The sequence below is a fragment of the Neodiprion pinetum genome, chromosome 1 (assembly GCF_021155775.2).
Source record: "Neodiprion pinetum isolate iyNeoPine1 chromosome 1, iyNeoPine1.2, whole genome shotgun sequence".
NCBI lineage: Eukaryota > Metazoa > Arthropoda > Insecta > Hymenoptera > Diprionidae > Neodiprion > Neodiprion pinetum.
In genome coordinates, this window is record NC_060232.1 from 3039295 (window position 1) to 3065835 (window position 26541).

A 26541-nucleotide genomic window follows, 5' to 3' on the forward strand; every position below is an offset into this window, starting at 1 on the left:
GCCGTTCGTTCTCGGTCCTCGTCTGGCACCCAGCGGCGTATCCGCGGAGCGGCGTTCTCGATTTTAATCCGGCGGCACGTCGCCGAGTTTCTCGAGTAGCCAACAGGGGGCGCTGTAAGCAGCCCCGAGCTTTCCGAGGGGGAGATAGATCCAGCGTCGAGGGACGGCCCGGACACGCGGAGGGGGGCGCGGCACGCGTGCGAGCGAGACGGGACGGTCGCCTTCCTCTTCCACGGGAGGGTCCCGGGGGCTGTGGAGGAGCGAGAGAGAGAGAGAGAGAAAGAGAGAGAGAAAGGAAGAGAGAGAGAGAAAGAGCGGACGTACCGAGTGGCGCGGCGGTACGCCGGGCGCGAGAAAAGCAGTGTGCCGTGGACCACCGCACCGGCATACCGTGGCCAAGTTACGATCCCCTTCCCAGGCTGCCGCATTTCGCGTACACCGCACACGCCGCTGCCGCTGCCGCCGCCGCCGCTGCCGCCGCTGCCCGCCCGCCGCCTCCACCGCCTCCGACTCTCACGCAGGGGACAGAACGGGACGGAACGACGCGGCACGACAAGGAGGGACGAGCGCGCCGCGCCAGTCGCGCTCGAGTCCGCGTAAACGATCCACCACCACGTTCGACCGAGTGCTAGTGCAGTTCCGACCGCCGAGTCGCGCGGCCTTATCTCGTTTCACGCGGTTTACACCCCAGCCTGGTGGTACCAACGGGTTCGGTATACATTAACGAGTAGAGACGGGGAACTACGGGCGCCACCTGCGCTCCTGCCGCGTGCTTGAGTCGAGCACCGTTTTTATATGCGATAATAGACAGCGGACTTCCTGTTGTATATTATAATACCTTTCAGACCGAAATGTCAAACGAATCGGGTGTATTGTAATCGCGGGGGTGAGGAAAAGGAGTTGAGGAAAAGGAGAGATAGATAGGGAGAGAGAAGAAGGAAGAGAAAGAGGGAAAGATAGAGAAAGAGAGGGAAATCTGGCGTTTGACGAAGGTCGCGTGCCAGGCGCACCGCGTCGCGGTTACCAGAGAGTCAAAGACGAGGAGGCAACTTTTATAGCCCGTCTTATTGCCGGGTTTTATTGCGTCGTTACGATTTAACGGTCGTCACTCTCCGCGTCGAGCGACTCTCCTCTGCCTCCAAACCACTGCAGCACCAGGGTGCTGGCTCAGCCGGCAACGTGGTACCGCGGCCGTCCGTTCACCGATCGCTCGTCTAATCGCCAGAAACGCGTCATGGTATCCATTCCTGATCGGCACTCGTAGTGGCCCGTTGAGTACCGGAGGGCGCCCGCCGAAACGCCACCGAGACTCTCTCGAAATCTCGGTCGTGACCCTACCGCTCGGTGAATTTTACGGCCACTTGAACGGTCCTTACTTGCCTCACGGAATCCCCGCCACCTTCGCACCTTGCTCATCTGGTTCACCTGTCCTCGTTCGATCGCGGTTCCGTAGAGAGCCGTCGAGCCTCGCGATTCCGTCGCGATCCGTTGTACCAGCTTATACTCAGGAGTGGAGAACAGCTGACCGTACAGACTATTCCTCTAGCCGGGACCAAAGTCCCCTGGCGTTTTCTCGCCTTGGTGGAGGGAGGGTTTAATATTTCCAGTGAGGGTGTCCAGTGCAAGTGATTCAAAATACTAGGAATAATGAACTCGTACTTCGAGCAGACCGCCGGTGGCTTCTACGGTAGCCACCATCACCAGACCGGGGCCGGGGCCCAGCACCACGACCCCGCAACGGCAGCCGCTGCCTATCGCAGCACCTTTCCGCTCGGCCTTGGGATGTCGCCGTACGCCTCGACCCAGCACCATCATCACACGTCCTCCTCCCTGGGCATCCACCCCGGCGGCGGAACGAACACCAGGCCACCCCAGGACTCGCCGTACGACGCGAGCGTCGCGACGGCCTGCAAGATATACTCGTCGACCCCGGAGCACACAACCTCGTCCTACTCGTCCTCGACGGCGAAGGACTGCAAACAGCAGGACCAGTCGGCCCACCAGAACGGATATGCGGCCGTGATGGCCGCGGCGGCCGTCAAGGACGTTTGGCAGTCGGCAACCTCAGCGGCGAACGGACAGAGCAACCCGGTCGTCAGGCCCTCCGCGTGCACACCCGAGGGCACGAGGGTCGGAAGCTACGGAAGCCTCGTGGGAGGCGATCCTGCCTCGAGTCCGGGCAACAACGGCTCCTCGAGATCGTTAGCTTCCTCCTGGAACACCTGCAGCCTCAACTCGGCGGCCAGCCAACCGGTCGCCACCCAGCTCCATCAGCAACCCGCCGCGAATCACACCTTCTACCCCTGGATGGCCATAGCAGGTGAGTTTGTCGCGCAATTTGCATCCCCGACCTTTCGCCGACCGGTCCCGATCCACCTAGTAGTAGCTGCAAGGGTGAAGAGCGACCGTTCTTAGTCGGAGAGATCGCACACGTGCTTGCCCCGTATAGGTACAATACCCACACTTCGGGGCTTTCGAGGCACGTGGACTCACGCTCGGTTAGACTCGCCGGCAGAGAAAGAGAGAGAGAGAGAGAGAGAGAGAGAGACAGAGAGAGAGAGAGAGAGAGAGGGAGAGGGAGAGAGACCAGGGGACCAAAAACGCCTGCTCGGTGAATTCAAAGTAGCCAGGCGACGAACCGGGTAATTTGTGTATGCGAATGTACGCGCGGTTGTGTCTGTCTTTCGCGTACCTAATCGCGTCGTGACAAATCGCTATAGCCAGGATACTTGCGCGACGGCCGAATTTTGTTTGACCGAGATTCTCCACTTTGAATCTCAATAAAAACAATCGGCGCGTCTAGACTAGACGTGGGTGTCTATTCAGTGCCGGAGATAAATTGATCGTAAATTAGTCTGAATTCTGGGTCTCTGGTCGACCTACTACGCCTGCCAACTACCGGCTTGATTCATCCGCAAGAAAAAGTTTCCTCCCGTGAGACCGTTTAATATCCGATATCAATTTTCCCGCATGTCCTGTAACGCAAACCTCCGCGGATTGACGGGCCCTTAAGACGGCGGCAAAACGGAGTCAAGTGCGTGTAAAATTGCCGCCTGCATAAGCACGGTCCTTGTGTATACACGGGAGATAAGTGCTCCGTGGGCTCGTATACAAATGTCATCGTGTGTACGTAGGTACGTGTAATACGCCTATTGTACACAATGCAGGGGATGAGGGCGCGAAGCGTCCAATTGGGGGTTCAACCGTTCAACTGCCTTTCTCTTGCCACTCACCCCTCCGGAACCTGAATTCCGGGAGTCAGCTGTTTATACTCTGATCTCAGTCACACGTACGCTGCTGGATGGCCGAGAGTCCGGTCCTTCTCTCTCTCTCTCTCTCTCTCTCTCTCTCCCTCTTTTCCAGTATGGGAATAATCACCGCTACACGAGGCTTACCTGTGTTCATCCCACATTCACGCACACTCACGCATACACGCGTATCGAGAGCCCGACTTGATCTCACTTTTCGACTCCTCTCTATACGCCTCTCCGTCCCGCAACCGCGCCGCCGAATTGTTTCCTTCCCTTTCCATCCTCCCGCGGTCCGATTCAAGCCCTCGGATTTTTTTTATTCTTTTTTTCCTGTACCACCGCGCTGGACACAGGAATTGGACCACACTTAATGCCTGCGGTTGGAATATAGAAAAACGAATCTTACTCGACAATACGAAGCAAAAATTTGTCTGTAGCTATTGCATCCCGCAGGGTGAGGCCCGTAATCTGAAATTATAAAACTTTCGCAACTTGTGTTGCCCAGCAACATAAGCATGAAAATTTGGGACAAAACAAGGAATAGAGGTGACAGAAAACACGGGGAAATATAAAGTACGAACGGTATAGTCGTCGCGAAACCAATCCCCTTGACTGCGTTCGCTCTGACCGTAGTGTATTTGAAAACGAATAAAAGAAGGGAAGGAAAAAACGGAAAAGTTTACATGACGCGTATGCGGGCTCACGCCCATCTCGTCGACCCCACTGAAAATCCACTTTATTCGACAGCCCCTACGCGAGAACATAAAGTACGCCCATTATACACGTCGGAAGGTGTATAACGTACCTTATACCTACCGTGATGCAGGTATACGGTAGCGGACTGTGTGTCTGCGATACACGAACACATAAACTCCGTGGCGTGTAGATTGAGATGTCGGTGTAGAGGCGTGTATGAGGGGTGCCTTTCACAGCTAGAGGTCCTGAAACGGATGATAGGTTACGCGAGGATCGCCTATGGCCCTTGGTTGGTCGCCCATTTGCGCGGGAAAATCGCTTACCTTGTCCCAGTGGTGAAATACACGCAGCTTTCTCCGTCTTACGAAGCACCCGATCACTTTCACCGTACCTTTCCAGATGCGAGTTATATTTATGATATGTTTCCCTCGAAAACGAGAACCTGAGGGTGGCCCGATGGCACATCTATAGGGTAATTAGAGGGCGTGAGACTGGAGGACGGGGGCGCTATCTGCGAAGGCCTCTTATATTTACCCTACATATACTTCTCTGTCCCAGAATGTGCCTCGTTATGCACGTCAGACCTCGAGAATTTACCTTTTTAAAAGTACATTAAGAACGCGGCCTCGATAAACTCTAGCAGAGTCTTGTTCAACGTTCTTCTCTTCGTGGTACGACACCTCGTACCGCATCCGCCAATTCTTTTCACCCTCGGTATCTACAGTCATTTATAGGTGAGAAGACGTTCTTCCGAGAGCGAATAAATCGTACTCGAACACGAATAACGTCAACTCAAAATAAACAGCCACAGCGACCGAGAGACGCGCTTGGTACTCTGGTACTCTCTTCGGAATTGAATTGTTTCTCAGCTCGAGTCGCTAATCGATTACTGATTGTAAGAGTACGTGAAAAAAGTTACTACCCACCGCGTGTCCCGCATGCCCTACGAGCGAGTGACTCTCGTTTCTCCTTTGCTCTCTTTCTCTCCATTGCTCGCGTCGTAAAGAAAAAGCAGCTTCTCAGTCTCGTGACGATGTCGCATAAAGTCGCAACGGGATGAGGATCGGTACCCACACGGGAATGAATGGACACGCGGAGCGGAGCATAGCTGTGAGAATCTCGTGACAATCGCTGCTGGTTTCCCGCGTAAATGCCACGCGGTTGTCCTCTCTGCTTCTCGTTCAGCTTGCGGTCGAGCACTGCGATATCCATCCAGCAATGACCTCGAGTCGATCTGAACGGACAGACATTGTTAATAAATGAAAAACGGTACGACAACGACGCCAAAACAGATAAAAAACAAAAGATTCGAGTATCAAAGGAGAATTTTTATAGCCTAAATTGACAGGTGTAAATGTGTGAAAGGCAAAGAAACCCTGATTACGAACGACTTCCGAGAGCTTTAGGTTGGGATATCGTCGGACTTTGCCGCGTGTATATATACATATGAAGAGAATGGGACGGAGGCAGAGAAGCAGACGGGATGGATAAGGATAGAGAAAAGTGAGAGAAGGAGGTGTTGTGCCACGGGTTTACCTCTGGGAGTCGCCTCGTTCAATATAAACCAGCAACGAACAGCGCTGTAATCGTATAACGCTGACGTTTACGACGGCGAAATCGCAGCTTGCCTCGTTTCAACCCCTCAACCATCTTCTCCCACTCTCGTCGCTACCCGCTACCGACCTTTTCCGACCGCGCGTCGCGGTCCGGGCGGCCCTCCAGTAATGCAGGTCTCTACCCCGTAGGTGGTGTAGGTATCGGCAGCGCCGGTTTGATTTCAAAATGATTAGCCATTCGGAGCCAATGGTGCTCTTGGATTCCATTGGAACTGAATTCCTCGCGCCGCATTCAGCCCTGCAAAAAGGAACAAATTCGTCAAATATGCCAAGCTAGTTTTCGTTTCATTGTCATAGGTACGTATATATACATATGGAAATATTAAAGGTTTCACGAGCGTGAATCAAGGTTACGATTCCCTTTCTTTTTGTCAGATCATGCCGGCAGATTTGGGAACATCGCTAATTGCCGAGTACAATATCCTTCGCATTTCCGGATTCCATTCACCTCCTTATCAGAGATCAAGTGCGCATCGGCGATGACCGGTTGAGCTTTAGTAGGAATGCTCGATTTGCACCTCATTCAACATTTTATCGAGGAGGAATCTTCCAGCAGCTGTTCCGGAAGATTCTTTAACGATTATGCACGTCCGGAAATATGCAAAAGTATTTTATAATGCATATGGATATGTATGTGCAAGAGATTTTTTTCCCTTCCTCTACTTCTCTACTTTTGTAGCGACTATTCAACGCGTACGTGTCGGCAATAAAAGTATAAACTCATCTAATTGAAATCTGTTGGTGAACTTCTAACATAGTTGGGCATAGCTGCATGGTTAAACAGGAACTACGCCGTCTGCAGGCGCGATGATTAAAGAATGGAACTCGATGTTCACCTTTCCGATTCTCCCTCTTTTCTAGAATATTCTTCTTTTGCCTTATCTGTCAGTCCAGCCCCTGTTCGGGTAGCTCGACTCACCGATACTCGGTGTTGCACAGTTAATACGTAAAGAGAAGCAGGCGGCTTGCTTTGGGGAGATTTATTGCCATCCGCGTACTTACAGGCTGAGGCAGCCGGAATTTGTAATGAGTAGTAAATTATTGAGCGTTGTTAAAATAGGTACGTGCACGCACACACAAACCCAGGCGTACGTGCACATACGCACAACGTACACAACGTACAGCGTACACACATCCAGATCCGGTCGATAAGATCTATCCAGCGTTAATTAATTACCGTCGACAATAACCGGGGCTTCTATCTTACGAGAATCATTCCTGCGTCGCAGCGAAGCTACGCGTCGTCGGCATGATGCGACCAAGCTGTAACGAACTGGCTCCAATTTCACAACCCTAATTTCCGTCTCCGCGGCGGAAAAAAGGACTCGCAATCGCCGCGTTGAAAGAGCCGATTTTCAAACTCGGGTGGCGGGTCAAAATGCCCATTAATTCCTCTATCGCTCGGCATAATTTAGAAAACAAGCAAAGACCGGCGACCATCGCCCGGGCCCGATACTCGGGGCGTACGCGTCGATCTCTCTCTCTCTCTCTCCCTCTCTCTTGGGACCGGCGTCCCCCTCCGATGGGACCAGGACCCGATCGCAGCTGTGAGTCCGGATGAGTTTGACGCCCGACTTCGCTCCTCACGACTCCTCCGAGGAGGGACGCCCGCTTATATCATCCGCTCGGAAAACATTAGGCCCGTTTTCGGCCCCGGCCCATATCCGTCGATGGACGACCGACTCTCTCTCCGCTGCCCACGCAAATATCTCACGTGGGCTGTTCGCTCATCATCAAGTGTTAACGTCAAAATTCGAACGATAAATATCGCCGATTCATGCAGCGAATTCTTCGAGCACTTGGCACCGCTGCTTTAATCTCGAATGTGATTGTTCACCTATTCGATAAATCCAACAGATGCTCGGCCACATTTATTTCACTCACGTCCTCGCCTCATAGTTTGTTACAATAGGTCGCAGATGAGAGATTGAATACATAATTTAATCCCAGCAACTAAACACTCGCTTGACTCTTCTGCGGTCGCAAAATCCATCGCCGGAACTTACTTCACCGGTATAATATATCACACTTTTAACGAAAGGTTTTATTTTCCGGCATTCCTTGAATCTATGTTATCAAAGTATAATCGTTCCGAAGAACTAGCGCCAAAAAGCACCTCGAAATCTGATAGAGTTATTATGTACTTACGGAAGACCGAGCTGTGAATTGATAAATTTCTCAACACACGCGGTCATTAATACAAACGTTTTTATTTTTCATCGTAATAATAATACCTACTCTATAAAAAAATTCAACGTACGTTTACTGCTATGTAATGCATAGGAAATGGTCGTATTTTATCCGGTCTTTATTACCTGCACTGCGGTAGCATTGGCAGGAGTTAGGGTAAGAATTATCGATGTAGACAAGGTGCGCCCAGGCTTTTGAGGTGTTCGACTTTCGCGTAATTAGGTATATCGACCACCGTTGTACGCACACTTAACAGATGTTGTACAACCATAGTCATTTATAATACTAACACGAATGGAAATGTTTGACGCTCGGCACGTACAATAACTCAGTTTTGTTCTTCTCTGTCTATTCTCCTTCTTATTCCCATCGTTATCTGGTTTCGGTAGTGATAATTACAAGTAGCGGCATCCCGAACCCTGTAATTTATTAATTCGGAACTGAATATGTCTTTATCTGTTGGCGATAATCGTGTCTGTATAACTCGCGTGCTAATGCTAGCGGAAAGATACGTCAGATATATCCGTGTATTACTAGGATCTTGGAAAGTGGAGGAAACAATCTACCTATTGTTTTCAATGAAAACAGATCTTGCACTGAATATTACGCAATGAAATTGCCCGTTTATGCTTCGATACCGAGTCGATGTTATTCTTTTGCCAAGCGTTAAATTTATGCAACTGATGCAAGTATAAGGCGAAGCACCGGGAAGTTGAAAGCTAGTAAAATACGTGAATCGTAGGAATTCCACCCCAAACCGACCTACGTCCGACCCTCGCCATCGGCGATTTCACTCATTTTTAAGTATGGTGTAGAGTGTATAAAAAAAAAAAAAATTTAAAAAAAAAACATTTTTCACTGATGTTTAGATTTTATTAACCACAGGTTTGATTTTTAGGTCAGTTTGGTGTGGAATGCCTCATATATATATGTACATATACATATACAATATACATAGATGAAAATAGGAGACGGTGATAAAATTTGAATAACCAACAGATTAAGAAGTAAGATTTAAATTGTCACAGTTGGAAAAACTTTCACTTAACGAATGTGTCAGATTCGTGATACTTGTATAAGTAATTCGTATGAGAAAATATCGGTTTAACGGGAACAGCAGGCCTAAAAAAATTTCGAGATAAGTGAATATTCCAAGTTTTCCATCTGCAGACGAATTACACATCCACAAATGGAATGTAGAAATCACAGTTTTCGAGATGCTTTGGCGATCAACGTTGGTGACGCGACAAAACTGAAACGGAAGACGAGAAAAAGAAGTCCGCTGCCGAGTCGAGTCGTTTAATTTGAGTATCGTTGTAACATCCGTCAAACGAGGTTAACGTCGTCGGAATTTAACTATCGTTCGACAAAATAGATGATTAAATGTGTGAAAAAGGATTAAAAAGAAGAAAAAAAAACAGGAGTTAGGCATACCGCGGAGAGTAGGGAAGATGTGAGAAAATGAAATAAACAATTATAAACTAAATTTGGAGAGGAAGAAAAAAAGAAGAGGATTCGTTATACAGCTACCGCGTCCGCTAATTGATTTCTTGGTTCCCGCGCGTAACTTATGGCCGTTTCTAGCTGGATACAGACCTGCGCCAAGTTCCCGGTTTTGCCTGCCCCCGATGGTCGGCCATTACGTCTAGCACCTGCCACCCCGAGAGTTTAAAACCTGACTACGGAATGCTTAGCGACGTTGCTCAACCGACGTTCGGCGCAATTATCTTCTTTCAGAAGTGCCCACTACCGTTAAAAGGTCGCGGTCTCAAGACTAACCTTCCACCGGCTAAATTACCGCTATACCGTATCCACGCTGTAAAATTATGCGCACGATTCTCACCGTCTTCGTATCTGCTTACCAGAATTACGAAAAAAACTGAAAAGAAGTAAACGAAAAATGAAAAGAAGAGGAAGAAAAAAAAAAAGAAAAAAAAGATCGAGCAGAACTCGGAATGAAAGAATTGGGCAGTAAAATCACGAAAATTTATAGACGGGAGATCGGCAAGAGAAGATGGCATGTAATATCAAATTTGAATATTCTTAATGCATTCAGGAAACGGTGAAACAATTGGATCTTATAACCGAGTTTATATGAAGGCGCCCGGCTTGTGCGCCGTTAATTTTATATACATATCTATGAGAAAACACATGAGGGTATTATAATGAAATTTATTATACACCCACGATCCTCTTATACATGTATAATACACGCTGATCCGTAGATAAGAATATAAACTTTTGTCTTTGCCCGCGTAAGCTATTTTCCATAATTAGGAAATTTCGACAGCGGCCCAGGTTTACGTACCTGCGCGATACGTTCATGCTAATTAATTTCCCCTTCCCGTAAAATTTATTCCTCAAACGAAGTCGGAGAAGGAGACTTTTTGAAGCCTCGGCGAGCTTCAGTCGCGGGGCGAAATCCTCGACGAGATGAGAAAGACGCGAAAGCGTCGTCGTCGATCATATGGATGCGGCGAAAGAAAAAAAGTACAAACAAAGGTTTAACTTGTATTCTCGACTTATACTCGGGGACGTTAGATGGGTGGGCACGCGAATCTAAAGTGTATAAAAACACAACGTTGCCAAAGTTCCCCGCATGCGAATATACATAAAAATGTCCATCGATCGCGGCGATGAGCGATAACTCGCTATGGGTAAAACCGTATTGAAAAGTTGCGTGTAGAGAAGTACCTCAATGGCTTTTTTGGCAGACGCAGAATGGCGTGTGAAATCACCTTGTTTACGGTATTCATTTCCTTTCGTGCACCACGTGCGCGCCTTTTCGAAAGAATTCATGCAGACTTTCAGGCAAAAGCAAACACTTTATGAAGATGTCATTTTTTCAAAGATTCATTTTCTCCTTTTCTCACTAGGAATATAATTCGCGCGAGACTGTTATCTTAAAAATCGTTACACATACACCATCAAAGACTCGTAATACAACCGTTACTCCAAACTGACGTATTTCCGTTGATTTATATCGTCGTTAGTGTGGTCATTGAGAAATTTGAAAAAAAGATAGTGGACTGATTAAATTTCAGGTTAGATGTAAAATTTTGCCGATTGAACAGCTTGCACAGTATAATCTGCAGTAATTACGTACAGTTATGACATAATATTCCAGAGGTCAGAGACAGTGTCGTTGTAATATTTAACGAGCCAGAATAAGATATGAGTATGAATTAATGACAACTGTTAGGTATTGAATGATCATTATACTCATACCATAATTCGAATCGAAAAAAAATTCAGCAATAAATTGTAAAATTTATTACCGTCTACATTGAGCAATATCGCATATACATGTTTGTAAGCAATAAAAATCTTCGCAGGGTTTCTCCGGTGTTTCATCTACCAAACTGTAAAGAATAAAAACAATCCGCAGCAAACCTCGCAAAAGTGACTAATCGAAACTCGCTTACGCGGAATTCAATCGGGCCGATCGTCGATCGAAGACGTTGATTTTCCTGTTTTTGCTCTGTGAGAGTGCGTGATGTAACGAAGCGACGAATAACCCGTTTGACCTCCGAAGGGCGACGGTAAAAGGTACGTACCTTGGGTAGGCGGTAAATACGAGGGCACGAAGGTCTCGCATCGAATTGCATAGCATCGCCGCATCCTTTAAACGAGTCGTTTCGTCGAACCGCGAATAAAAATTATGACGGATTTTTTTATCGACGTTTTTATTGCCTCGTTGACGTCCATTAGAACGACAAGGAGCACATTACACGAACATTATATCCGTCGCTGCTTTGCCTTGTAATATTTTGCGTTTTTATTACCTCGACGATGATTAATTATTTATACACATAACCGAGGAACCTTTCATCACCCTCCACTAGTGGTTTCTTTCAGACCATATTACGTATGCGCCCGATATCTAACTTCCGAATTCGATTCTTGACACGTATTCAATAACATTTATACGGGATGCATGTAAAGACAGTGGAGATCGATTCGGGTATTTTATCGATCGGTTCCTCTTACACGTTTTTACTATTTCACCACGCACGGAATACGTTACGTGCGATAATGATAATTGCCGCACTTCTTACGAACGTGTATATTGTATAATTATACACGTTGATCGAGTCTACGAGCGCGTTGATAAATACCTACGTACACCTGTTTGTTTCGTTGCTCTGTTCATGTTTCTCAATTATTTATTTACGTATTTCTTTTTCTTTTTTCACCATTTATATTTAATCCACGGCCTTTCCCCCCCCCCCCCCCCCCCCCTCCTTCCCTTTCTTTTAATTATACCGAATTAGTTTCAGTGGGAAGTCAAGTAGCCTCTTCCCTGACTTAACGCCAAGTCGAACACGCTTTAATCCGGTTGAACTGGTCTTTAGATTTAATAGTCGTATAGCGGACGATCCCGTCAACTGGAATAGCGTTATGCGCAGGTACAGGTAAATTCAAGCCTCGACTGTCTAGATGCCGGGAAAATCGTTCGCCCGCAGGATGCAAACCTGATCTTATTTCCAGGCTTGCAGGATCGTTAGGTATACTCACGATTATTACACGGACGGAGGACGATTCTCCTCGAAGTAAGAACCTGCGACAAGGCCACCGAGGGGTGCGGTGCAATAAAATCGACACTGCCGTTTCCGTAGTCACGTTCCGTGCCCGTCCGCATCCCCGAAATACAAGCCGTACAAGCTCTAAGCGACGTGTCTCAAGGTACGGATAGCCGCTAAGCCCCGAACCTCAATTCCAGCTCCCGCCTATAAACCGTCTGCACAGTCAAACCGCGTGGACCGTTAGTTGCCTTTTTTTAACGGGGACAAGTCGTAAAACGGTCGTCCAGTTTCTTTCGGATACAATGGAAATAACAGTTACAGTTATTCTTACCTCCAAAAAGTTCGGGGCATTTGCTTTTTCGCCTCAGTCTTGTCGCATCTTTCGCTCGTCGCGAGTCGGTGCTACGTTTCGTAGTTCGGTGACGCGACACTGTAAGAGAGGAAAAATCGGCGGTGTTAATAATACAACATAACGGTAGATGTAAAGGAAGGGAAAGACAGAGAGAGAGAGAAAGAGTGTGTAAATGATTAAAAATCGTGCCGATTATCGAGAAACTCGGTCGTTGACGATACCGATCAATCGTATCATAATTCAAGTGTGTCTTTGGGAAAGTTTTCTCCTATATAATAATCTCGAGAGTCGCGGGACGATGTTGATATAACAGTTTCTCCGTTTCATTTCCATTCATGTATTCGATCGAGGAAGCCGATCGCCCAGCCCAGCCCGGTCTCAGGACTGAAAGGCTGGGTGCATCCGTCGTCGCAAAGGCTGCATGCGCCGTCCTCGCATGGCATTAACACGTCCGGGAGTCTCAAGTTGGCTCCCCGATATTTACGGCCGGGTATCGCCGTCCGTATGCTTTAGTGTCTACTCGGGCACGTGCAGGAATCGTAAGCCTCGCGAGCCGATGTCACACTTTTCTCTGTTTCGACAATTCATCGCGTCCAGCCAAAAACTGTACTAACGGAACCACGGAGACAAAGTTGTCGTAGATTTTTGACCCTCGTTTCGAACGAGCCTATTATAAGCGTGGGCACGAGGATGTTGCGAAACGTCGATCAGCCTCTGGAAACTGCGTACATACGTTGTAATATACTCGCGCGGTTTCATGCTTTGGAATGTTTTTAATTGTTTTTTTCATTTTTCTCTCCTTATTAATATTTTTTCTCAACTCTAACGTTCTTCTTCTTCTTCTTCTTCTTCTTCTTATTTTTCTTCATTTTGTTCGGTTCCTTCGCCCCGTTCTCGATTACCTCGCTTTTCTTGCGTAGCCTAGTCTTTTTTATCCCTATCGAGGCCTAAACGCGGAGGCACGTGATACCGGGCAGGTATACCTAAGATATTATAACGTGTACAACAGCGGCTCACCCGGCGGAAATGGGTCTATGTATACGTATAGTACGTACCACACCATGCTGGTTGTGTTTCGTTTCGTGAGCGATATATACGTATACGTATATTCATGTATATATATACACCTCCCGTATAATACCGAGGTCCGTGAGTATTATATGCCCGCTGGTTCGATCGTCGTTTTAAACTTTCGTAACGTTAATTAGGGGCAATGAATTTTATTGCGGCAGCCGAAGGTCGTGGCTGTAAATCAAACCGAACCACCGAATTTGGGGCTTATCCGTCGAGCTGCAGAGCGTTCTCTCGTGTTTGTGCTACACGCTCTCTTGTTAGCGTCCGTGAATCGAGACGGACAAAGAATCGAACTTCGTAAAAGCTCAAGAGACGCCGGCCGTCTCGACGCCTCGAGAGTCCGTTCATGCCGCGAACCTCGCGATGTGACATAACGTCCCGCAGGCCAACAACCCCTCGGTGAAATCCAAGGGGGATAGAAATACCGGCCTGCAGGCACTCGGACCGCGTCTCGACGTCGCTGGAAACTCGAGTCGGACTGGATAGCCATCTTATGCAGCGATCGAGTTTTGCGCGACTCCATCGCTCATCCGGATACTCGGTAAATCATTCTCGATTTCTCGTGATGTAGACCTTCTTCTCCGACCGAAGACACTTCTTCTTCCCTCCGATGCAGGCATACGCGTGGACGCATAGAGAAATCCGCGTTCCCGTCACTGAAACCACCGACGCATCGTACGCGGACATAAATCACCGGTCGGTTCACCCTTGCGTTCGAGATATGCAGCCGATTGATCAGTTCTCGCCTTGCGAATCCTAATATTTGTTTGTTATTGCCGTTGAAAAAAACGCGGCAAAGACCGATGAGCGCGTCCGGTCGAATCGCGGCTCCTCAAACAAATTCCAAATTGTTATTTCTGACTGGTCTTGTTTGCCGGATACCTCGTGAGACTCTTTAGTTATCCTTCGACCGAGGCGCTTCAACACCTCCGCTGCAGCCGACGGACGATTTTCGCTGATGTATAGCGCTGCGCGAACCTGAGGGCAATGTGCAGCTATAATCCATAATACGAACCGATATAACAACGCTTTCGGGCGGTGTAATTTAATCACGTCCAGGGATTGAAAATACTCAAGCCCCGCAGTCGTTATTCAATGATCGTCCTTAGAAGAACAGTCCCGAGTAGCTTACGTGGATACGTTGCAGCGTGAATAATATCGCGATGATCGTCGCGGATCGTTACAAAATTACGCGGAAAGAGGGTGAAAGCAAGAAAAAGGGAAAAACGAGACTGACGATGAACTGATACGAGACGTCTCCGACTTACGAGGAAACTCGTCTCTCACTTCTATAAACTTCTAACGATTTTCGAATGAGAATGAAAATTTTTCGTGACCGACGGAGAACCGCGAACTGAGTCTGCTTTTGGCGAACGCGTTTAGTTCCTGCCAAAAACCGTGTAAAGAAGATCCGCGATTCGGTGGCGCGTGCGCTGCAAACCAGCTTTGGGAAACACGGACATAAACACTCGGTAAGGCAGAGGCAGAGTCCGTAGCAGGGAAATAAAGCTCGCGGCCCGAGCTGTAGCATTAAGACGGACGGTGCCAATCGTATGCTAATACACCCGCCAGATCTTATTTCTCCTTTACCGGGGACGCGGAGCTCGATCCTGCAACGCCGAAGCTCGCCGGAGCTTGGATCCTCTTGATCGAAGGGCCCCGCCGAATAACCGGAGCCCTTCGAAGACACGCGCGTATATATATTTTATCGGTGACCACGGACTGCTCAAAGGTTATATCCTGCACCGCGTCGGTATTAGGTACCCATATTTATACCCAGCTCACGGAGAGGAGAAGAGAGGAGAGGAGAGGAGATTCTCTTCGAAATAGCGGCGTGGGCGAGACAACACAAGCCTGAACTTTAATACCAGCTCGGATGAGGTTTGAGGTCGCGATCTTGATCTGGTTCTCGGTCACTTTTTTCATCGCCTATTTTTTTTTCCCCCCGATTCCGGTATTGGCTGATTTTTTTCTTGTTCCGAGCAGTTTTTTTTTAAATTTCGTTTTTCTTTCTTTTCTTTCTCTCTTTATATATATATATATTCATCTTTTACTTTGTCGTAGGACAAATTATTCAAGTCACATCATATTGTACAATATTTTCTGCACGATGATCGAACCGCGAGTCGCTATCATGCGGTGTTTATACGCGTATATTATAATAACCGGTAGCGTCTTATGTATCACGATTTCGCTGCGCAGATAGCCCATGTCTCCGAATCGTGTATTTAACGAACATCTGAATCTTAAATAGGTAGACAAAGATTTTTGCTGCCTCTTACGGCAAGTCTATGATACATGTACATACATCCATCGGTTATGCAAAATGAACACCTATAGGTGAGATTCTCATCCGAGCCTCGCACGCGACGTAGTTTACAGTGATTGAAGATTTGTCGCAGAACATAAATCTGTGCCTCGCAAACAGACGCTGCAACATTATCGTGTAATACGGGATAATTTATACGCATTCATCGCGGCTGTTCGATTGACCATAAATATAACTGCAACGGAATCGGCCGGGCGAATACGATTAAGCCAAATTCTCTGGAAAGATAAGTAAGCAAAGAAAAGAAAAAGAAAACGACAAATAGTGAAAAAAAACCGTCTTCTCTTCCGTTACACATATCCAAGATCTCGCACAATGTGAAGTAATTTTAATCTCTACGGCGTTACGGGGCGGACACCAGTCATACCCGTCCTATAGAAGGAGAACCGGCATAGGAACTTGTTTCGTATAGATATTTTATGGGTCAAGAGAGTTGGGTGCATACCACGCGTGCGTCGTTCTCACCGCGTTTATACCGTAGGCAGGTATCCTATACACACCTGTGTGTACGTATGTACCTGTATAAAACGCGTTAAGTTATACGTTTGATTTTTGATAGCTGAATGTCGCGGTATTACGAATCAGTTTCCGCGAACAATACGAGTTTGATATTTTTTATTCCCAATCGCGAGAGGATTTGAAAAAGAATGAATATTTTAGTTCGATCAAAAAATAGCTAGCAAACTTTACCGCGGTGTGTAAAAATCCACGTATAACGAATATCGCGGAGCTAGCGAGTTACGAAAATTAGAATAGCGCAGATTGTTGAGTGTATATAAAACATATATGGGCGTATGTTATACACGTATACGTGACGTTTTGTCACAAGGCTACTATCTCCTCGTAACACCTTCCCTAATGGTCGTTTTCTGTCTCATTTAGATGCAAAGATACGAAATACCACCGTACAACGCATCTGTATTCACTCATGAGTATTTTATGCACACACATACACGCGTTATTAGATCGCGGAAAGATATTATACATTCCCCGTCGGAGCTGCTGGTTTGACTCGCCGCTCGTCAACCCGTCTCTCTCGTACGTCGGTGAATATTCGGTCATCGATGCAGATATAATAAAAGATGAATGGAGGGGGTGGGGGGGGGGGGGGGGAGGTACAAGCGTAAATTTTAAAAAACCAGGAGCAATTCGGAGATAGAGGCTTAATCGTCGATTCGGAAGGTTCCGATTAGCATGAGCTTGGATACACAAAAGCCGAAGCACCTGTTAAGGAACGAATTGGCGAACATTCGATCGGATCTTTTAATCTGAATCCCATTTAGCGTAGTCGGAGTTATTGGACGGTCGTTCGTTCGTTCGTTCATTCGTTCGTTCGGTCGAAGGCTGGATACGGTATTCGGGCAAGAAAGACAAGGAAGAAAGAAAGGAAGGAAGGAAGGGCTAAGCCAGCGGGAAGGCAAACCAAAGGCAGCCCATGATGGAGAAAGAGAGAGGAGAGATAGAGAGAGAGTGAGAGGAGAGGAGAGGATGGGAGTGCAGCGAAGTGCGTCCATCACCGACTAACCCCCCACCCCCGTGCCCCTCGACGTCCTACCCATCGACGCTCTCTCCGTCTCTCTTTCTCCCTTTCTCTCCTGTTCCCTTTTTCTTCCTTTCGCTCCGAGAGACTCCCACCACTCTTGACCCTTTCTCCGACAACCAACCGCTCCAATCGGCCCGGGAACTCACCGAACGAACAAACGAACGGCCCGACCACCTGATGCGAGATTCGAGATGCGATTTCGAACCGGGCCTTCTCGTAACTGTACACAGACTTGTGTGTCCATGCCTTCCTAGCTGCGCCCCACCGCGCTTTGAGAGATCGAGTGTTGTGCAACTACCGTGTGTATCGATCGGTATTTAACCGAGAGGGCGCGTTTAACCTCGGATCGAATTGAACCCAATTGTCCGTAGGCGTCCGATGATCCGGCATAACCGGCGATCTTACGTTCAATCCGAAGTAGCGAGGATCAACCCGCGCACATCCTTACAGACCTCTAATTTGTCCGGTTTGCATGATTGCAAGGCGTCGCCCTTCGCCTCGTCGGCATTTCGTTCTCTCCCCCTATTCAGTCCGCGAGAGCTTTCTCAGGCGAATTATACCGCCGAGCAGATCTCCAGATTTTCGTACGAACCGATCATCCTTGTGCCCGTCTCTTATTCGCTTCGAGCTAACCGCGATTGATGCCGTAGAAACGCCGATCCGAGCAAAGTGTACGAATGGATGTATATTCTTTTCCATCGATTGTTTCTATCGTTACACTACATCTTTACCCTGACCAGAGCCGGATCCGAACGGCGTGGCCGAGGATAAAAAGCTCAGGGCTACGGTGCGCGCACTGCCTTACGTATAATCGACTGGTTTTTTCGTTAGACGTAGAGCGAGCAGCAACGCACCAATCAGTATCTAATCGAAGGTAGTTCCGGTCGATAACGATCGCTCGGTGTTGATTCGAATCAAGTTTCGGCCCGCGGTGAGCGCTTATAATTCGCCGAAAATCGAACCAAGACGAAAGGCGTTATACCGAGACCTTGTACGGTATGCGTACGGATACGATATACCTACACACCCATTCACCCACCAGACTCAATTGCGCGGGAAGTAGAATTAGGATTTGAGAAGAGACAAGCTTCGTAATTCGGGGAGGAATCGTAGAGTGCGATAATAAATGTCTTGAAATTCAATTCCCGCAAAACGGTTGCGAACGCGTTTATTATACACCCCCGTCAACGGATACGGTGTTGGGGTAGGTGAGCGTATCTCGATTCGTCGTGTAATGTCCCTTCGATCGAACTCACCCGCCGTCGTAAAACTGTCTCGGAATTACGAATCCGCCAACCTAAGTATAAACCGAAACTGGCGCGGATGGAAATCGAGTTTATCGCATTTTGCCAGACCGTAACGACCTCACTGCGTACACAGCGTATATTACGAGTGAGTATACACGTAACAACTTACGTGAACATCGTCGTTGATATTTTTCAGCAAAAGAATACCTTTCATCAACGAAATGTGCTTGCGCTCGGTTTAGCGATGAAAATGGGGGGCTTGGTAAACTAATTTGCTCGAGGGGTACGAGGGGTCGGTGAAAATGAATGAATATAAATAAACCAGGTAGAAGAGTAAAAAGTATGTGGAGTAAAAAAAAAAAAAAAAAAAAAAAATCGAGTCGGGAGATAGGATTTCGCGAGAGAAGTAGCTGGTGTAAGGGATGGTTTACGTAGAGCCTAGGGGAGGAGGGTCAGGGGGTGATTCAAGCAGCATTATCAGCACGCGCCGCGCCTTTGTGTGCCTACTAAATCTGTGAAATAACTACCGAGAGAAACACAGCGCTGCGCGGTTGTTGGAACATTTTGCACCCTGTTGAAGGTGCTGTGTGCCGGTCTCGTATCGGGATACGAGCAGCCCTTTCCTCTCTTCTCCTCGTGAAACGTAACTTTGTACGCGTGTTCCGAAAGCGAAAATTTTAATGATGTTTGCCGAACACCCCGGGTTCGCTTAACCCGGATGCCGTGCTCTCAGCTGCGCCGCGGTTCGACCTCGCGCGACTCGGTATCTCACCCGTGCATCAAACTGCGCGTTGACTACACGGCAACCAGGGGGTGGAGGGTCGGAGGGCGGCGGAACGTTATGCGAAGACGCTTGAAGCCTTCGAGGCTGAGCCTGGTTCTTTTACGTAAAGTCGGTTCCCCCTCTCTTCGAATTATCGGTTTTTTTGTCCGGGAAAGAAATTACTCCCAAACTGTTCCGCGGGATCGATGATCCGAGAGGATAATTATAAGAAAAACCTTCGCTCGATCACCGTACACGTGTAACATGTGAATACAGCTCGAATTCTGGAAATCTGTAAGCACCTGTACCGGAATCGGGGTCAACCCTCGAAAGAGAAAAGAGGAGGGAGAAGAGAAGTCGAGGTCCGTTGTGTACCCATCCGTTCCCGGGGAATGAGATCCACTGCGTCGAAAAGGTTGGCAGCCCTTGTATTTTCTGGTAACACGGAACACTCGAGGTCACGTCTTCTTATGCCGCAGCAGCAACGGCAGCATCGCTGTACGGCAAGGCCGGCTCGTCCGATCCGAACGGAGATCAGAACGCCGTCGATTATGGATAATTTAATTCAGTCAGTCATCATTAGTGATTATAGTGGCGGCCGCTCGGTCTGAGGTGGGCATTATCCTCGCTGCATGCAGGTTTTTTGGGAAAATCATCGGCGTCGCTCCTCCCCTTTCGACCTTTCTTCACGGCGTTGAACCGCATCCGCGGGTAGAATTCGCGGCGACGTTACATTGTAGCGAATGGGTGTTACATTATACAGTGTGTGAAATTCAGCTGATCGCACGTTCCGATCAACCGGTTGGCTCGAAACGCTGCCCGATCGGGTATCGAGGATAGTCGTCACGTTCCGGGCTGCTCGGGGATGCAGGAAACATTTCCTCCTAACAGTGGTTGTTAATAATCGATGGACCCGAGCGTCAGATCGGAGATAATACCTCGGAATTCAACTCCGAACCTCGAACCGCACACCTGACTTCGGGCGGTGAAACGGCTCGTGATTCGCGGTCGGCGAGCCTCTCTTCTATACTTCTCACCGTCGACACGACCAACCATAACCACAGCCGGGAAGCCTGCACCACGGCACCGGCCAACAACCGGCACGAGGAATATCAACTCTCGTGGTCGGGGGCCGGCTCATTACCAGGTTGCTGCACAGGTACCACGCTGCGATCTCGAGTCCTATCCACCTCGGACCCGGTGTACACACAACGTGAGCTTCGTACGAGGCCGTGGAGGAATGAAAGATGAAGAGAAACGCTTGGCGCCACGTACCGTACAGCTTGCAAAACGATCATCCGGCTGTTCCACAGTCGGCTATAGCCAAATTCTGCCGTACCCCAAAGAAACTCGTGGGAATTTCCGTGGTCAACGTCTGCTGGTTGTCCTTTCTGGCCAACTTATCGGCAAATGCTTGCAGACGTACGGTTTACTTAACGTTCCGTTAACGAGACGCGCGATACGGATGGTTTACGCAGGCAGGACACAGACAGCCGGACTCTTACCAGCCATGGGCAGAAGCCTCGTAGGTGGAACGACCCAGAAAACTCGGGACCAATGGAACACGCTAGACAGCTCGGGATAGGATCGCGCTACGTCGATGGTGGTGGTGGTGATGGTGGTGGTGTAGGTATACATTTGAGAAGTATGGTAACGCACCCTGCGGTGGCCTTTGGTTTCTCCAACGACGCGGGATGATGTATGGCGTTACACACATGCATCGGTTACCCATCCCACTTCCACCGCACCGCACCTCCTCTCCTCTCGCCCTCCCACCCCGAGGCTCCATTAGGTATTATATGCCCTCTACCTGTGTGCCTATGCGCCAGCGAGCTACAACCGAATCCAAAAGAATAATAATAAGAACGAGACTATACAGACTATTCCTGTTACGTTGCATTCCTCTTGTTCAAACTCACCGGACCACCCCGATCCCGAGCCCTGCAGAGACCGCGTACAAAAATCTATACCTTACACGAAACGCCCGCGACTGTTATAAGCTGCACCCACCGACGGATACGCGGGGTCGCACGAAACCGTAACGAATTTTATCATCGGTGAAAAATAATCGGTATACGTACGACATACGTACCTAGCGGGGACAGTTTAAGCTTCCTCGGTCAATTTACCCTTCGTCAATTATATTCTCTCACCCTTCGTCTAAAATACGTCGCACCTCGCGTGGTCCGCGCAAGTAAATGCAAAGGGAGAAAAGTTACGTTACACACACGGTGGATGGATGAATAAAAAATTCATACGTCGCGTTGAAAAAGGGGAGAGAATGAACAAAATAAAAAATGGTAAAAAACTCGTCTCAACCTGCTCATAAAAACAGGTGCAATAACGCGAACCCTGCGTCACGTTGTGCAGTGCGATTTACCTGCCCGTGTACCCCTTTGATTGATATCCCAGATGGGTCTGGATAAGTAAGTGCTTGTTAGGAGGGAGAGACGGATAAGTACGGTCCGTATATGGGTTTAACGGCGTAGTATGCACGTGGCACGCGATGCGTCCCGACGCCTGACGTCTATCCGCGCAAGTGATCGTAGTTTCTTTCAGAAACGAGCCTACCCGATCCCTCCGTCTTTGTCGTTAAGGGTGCGTCGCCGATGGACCGTCGGATAGCCCGTGACATCAAAGAACCCCGGAACCGTCTCCGGGGGTGGCCCGTCCCCGATATCGTCCTCTTGATGAATTCCCCGAGACCCAGCAGCAGTCCGCTATAAAATGCAGGCTTCGATATCGTCGTTCCGCCGTAGAGGTAGACGTCTCTAGGTATGCGAGTTACGTACGAGGCAGGTTTGTATGCATGCCCGTGATCCTGGCGGCCGAGGGAGGAGAGGGGGTAGGTTGTAACACACGGCAACGAGAGAGGCGCCTTTATTTATCGCATTTAAATGAAGCCTCACCGTGTAATTGCGCCGTGATGCATCAGGATGATTTGCGAGGCGCGAGGAACTCGCCGAACGTATAACGCCCGTAAGGACCACACCACGTCCATCCGCACTCCTCGTATCCGATATGTGTTACCAAAGGAGTCTGGAACCCTCCACCGCATGCCCGTGTTCATATCTTCAATTACACACGCACACACGTCTGAAACTTATGAAAATCTACCTTAACGTACCGTAATATTCAAACAATTTCACTCGATGCGTGACATTCACTCTAACGAAGTGTAGGCGCGGTCAGTTGCGATAAAGGCCTGCTCGCATTGTTCGACTATTTATAGTTGAACATCCATGTAAAAATATGTACGAATGAAATATCCAAATAAAATTCTCACACGATTCTTAACCCTTGTTGTAGAATTTTTAATTTAGATAAAAGTTTCTCGAACAGGCTGTAATTATTTTCATCAAATAAAATAAAAATATATTTACACTCTCGCTTATACTATTCTATTAAATATTTGTCGAATTCATCAGATGAAATGGATTATTTTACGAATCAGTATAAGAAATTGATATTGAGCTTTGCTAGAGCTTTTCTTTCAACAAGTCTCTCGACCATTGTTCACGTCAGACAAATGGATGAACAACAATCCGATCACGGTACCCGTTAAAATAGTTTCGCCTGATGTCTTTTCTTTCCAAGCACCAAATACTAAACATAAAACACTCCGTCCGTATAACGAACAACGCGTAAAGACATGTAAGTATACCTATACAAAGAATGAAAATTGTCGCCAACAAAACCAGCACAAGTATTACATTCGAATAAAAGATGAATAAAAAAGTTAAAAAACGAACACACATATAAAAAAACAAAGAAAGAAGAAAGATATAATACCAAGGTATACACGTTGCTGACGTCCGTTTCACAATGTTGTGTGTAATATATCAAACATATCTTACATATATATATAACATCGAAGATATACGACTGCGGTGATAATAAAACTGCGTGCGAAGAAGACTGCAGATGATGCAGGTTTCATGGGGTCGGGGGAGGGATGGGAGTGAGGGTAACGAATTTGTGTTATTTTTCTTGATGAATTGAATTGGAATAGGCAGGGAGAGAGAGAGAGAGAGAGCTTTACTGTCGTGAACGGAGTTGGTCAGTCGGTGGCATGCGTTTACGGGGCAGGCAGCCCGAACGTTAGGCACTCGCTCGAGTGGATGGCCAGCGTCACGCCACGCGGCCCACCAGGAGTTATGGTTACGGCTCCGGGGACGACCGCTGCTACGGGGCGATCAGGTGGTAGAAGCAGGAGGATGAGGAGGATGAAGAGGACGAGGAGGAGGAGGAGGAGGAGGAGGCGGAGGACGAGGAGGAGGAGGAGGCGACCGGCTAAAAATAATACTACGACTCACGGACAGGCCAATTTCGTCACAAAATAGAGAGACGGTCAATAACGGCCACTTTGTCATCGTATTCCTGCCGCAGGCCGCGGCGCCGCGAGCAACGGGCGTTTAAATTTTTCCAACCCCCTTTGGGCCCCCCGAAAAATCTTCCCTCCTCACCGCATACTTTATCGCCCGGAAGCCCATTGTGCCGTTAAACCCCGCGGAACTACCGGATTTTCGGCCGTAGCCCGAGTAGCGTCGAGGGCTGCGTGTAAGAGGGTGGAAAAACCTCCCTCTGCAACTTCGCATTCCAAATTGGACCTAATAAAAGTGCGGTTATTAACAAGATGCTTGATAATCGTTCCGATTGTCCCTGATATCGTTATTCACGGCGAATTTAACAAACGAAAAATGACAACGACCGGTGCCTCCGAATCGCTGTACCGCACCTCGTGATCAAGACGAACGCACCGTGATTTACCCGAGTGGTCGTCGTAATTTCATTTCCGGTCGTTACTCAGGCAGGTAAACGAGAGTAAAATCAAGGTCTTTGCGGTAGTCGTGGAGACCAGACTCGCCGGTTGACTGCTGCGGTGGCTGGAAGGTGATTTCCACTGGAGGAGGAAACTCGGTTTGCGGAATCGCGGTCTTCCTGTTTACCCGTGTATTAACGGCTGCCTACGCATACGCACTGCGGCTTGGTCGCGGTTGCCAGGTGGGTACAATACAATATGTGCCGGATTACAGCGCGGCTTTATCACTGCTCGCGAATGTTATGTGTACGTATTATTTTTTATTCTTCTTTTAGTTTGTCCCGCGCAGCAAGCACTTACACACCGTGCCTCCGACAAGATTTAAGGGCTGCTTGTCGCCACGGTTGCGTGAGCTCCACCCGTGATATAATTACGCGGTCGTTCGAGGGAGCGTGTGTAGCCACCGACGGTGAGAGACTGCCTTTTCACCTAACGCGAGATAACCCATCACCCACCTTCGTCCGGGCAACAGTGCAGTGATAAAAATATTAATGCGAATATAAGTATCAAGGGTGGTTCAGGGCGCATTGAAATACGACGTTGACCCGTTCGCTTTTAAGTGAAAATATTGATTGAAAATGCCTTTGTCTGTGCTTTGTTTGGGGAATTTTTCAAAACTTGCATTTTTCTCGTAACCTGATAATAATTGTAGAGAATAAAAATAGCGGCAATGGATTTGTCAGCAAATTTTACCCCTATTTCACATACTTGACAATTATTTGACATGCGGTAAATCTCCAGAAAATCACTATAGTGTACAATAAAAAAAAACAAAAAAAAAAAAAAAAACGAATGGGTTAATAAACTCAAATCTTGAAACGACAAGAAAGTAATAATAAACAAAATTTTCCATTCCATATTTCTGCTGATTGTTTCAATTTTTTACTTCACCTTCATCCTACTTGTCCAATAGAAGTTAAAAAATTGCACTACGACCGTGACGGGAAAAGTCAGGTACTTCACAACAATGATTTTGTGACTTGCTATACATTAGGATAGTTTCCGGCTGAAACACCCAAAAATACTCGAGGCGTACAACGTGGCAACTGCGCCCATCGATCGAGTCAGGTATAATTCCTGATATTTTGAAACCTGACTGCACGTGCCGAGAAGGATGTCAAAATAGAAATTAACAGAAGTCATGAAAAAGCTCGGACACTGATTGCGTTGCATATATCGTTGAAAAATTCGCTTCATCAACAAAACAATTTCAATCAACAGACAATCTATTTCGTCGACAGAAAATTCATCGCATGTTACGTATCCTCTTAACGAAGGTATAATAGTACCGGTGTAAATATTGCACCCGGTATCCCGATCCGCAGAATGAATACAAATATCCTTGGAACAATAAAGCATTCCCACTATACTACAATGTATACGAGAGCATGACTGTATGCGCACATCCGCAAGCTCTCCCACCCCCCTCCTCTCACAGTGAGGCTAGCAAACTGGTGGCTGAGTTCGTGACACGGTGAGTACGTGGTAGTGCAGTGGCCTGTGACGTACAAGCGGAAGGTAGGAGCGAGCATCATAGCACGTGGTCGCCGAAAGTCGTCAGCCATAAACGGGCTGGCCATACAGGCCATGAGGCGGCCGTGGCAGTAGAGCTTCGAAATGTGAGCGGCTCGTCGGGTGTGGCCTTAAATCACGCGAGCGCCATCTCGTCGAGTTTGGCGGTACCTCGAAGCTGGTCGCGGTCGGTAAAGCAGGCGAACGTCGGGTGACGCAACACGTGTCATTACGCGCGGGCTCGTTTACACATTTTATTATACAGCCGGGAAGTGGCGTGTGGTTTCTGCGTATGCGTAATATGCATACCGGTCGTTGTATAAAACCGAAACAAACAGCTTAATTTTAGTTTTTATGCGGTTGTCGCTCCCATTATATCCTCTACGCGATACTACGACCTACCTCGTGCGTACGATTTTATTACACAACGAGGTATGGACCGAGGGGTTGTAAATTTGTTCAAATCACGATTCACAGGTTTTATGTATTCATAGTCCGGCCATAAGCGGTTTAGTATTCTTAATTGAACCGTACGAGTTCTCATCGCTATTCCGTCAGGAGCCATATACAACCCAAACGTGATTTGTCTCGTTAATTATAAACGCGAAATATAAGTCCCT

At 47.9% G+C, this 26541-nt stretch overlaps 1 protein-coding gene across 4 annotated transcripts in view; it reads left to right on the forward strand.

Annotated features, from left to right (window-relative positions):
* Positions 1-391: 391 nt before the first annotated feature.
* Ubx (ultrabithorax) overlaps positions 392-26541 on the forward strand; it is a 119152-nt gene continuing 93002 nt past the window's right edge. For all 4 annotated transcript variants that reach the window (XM_046624120.2, XM_046623951.2, XM_046624212.2 and 1 more), the window contains exon 1: positions 392-2320. In XM_046624120.2, the coding sequence (XP_046480076.1) occupies positions 1648-2320 (673 nt within the window). In that variant the 5' untranslated portion in view covers positions 392-1647. The remainder of the gene's footprint in view (positions 2321-26541) is intronic.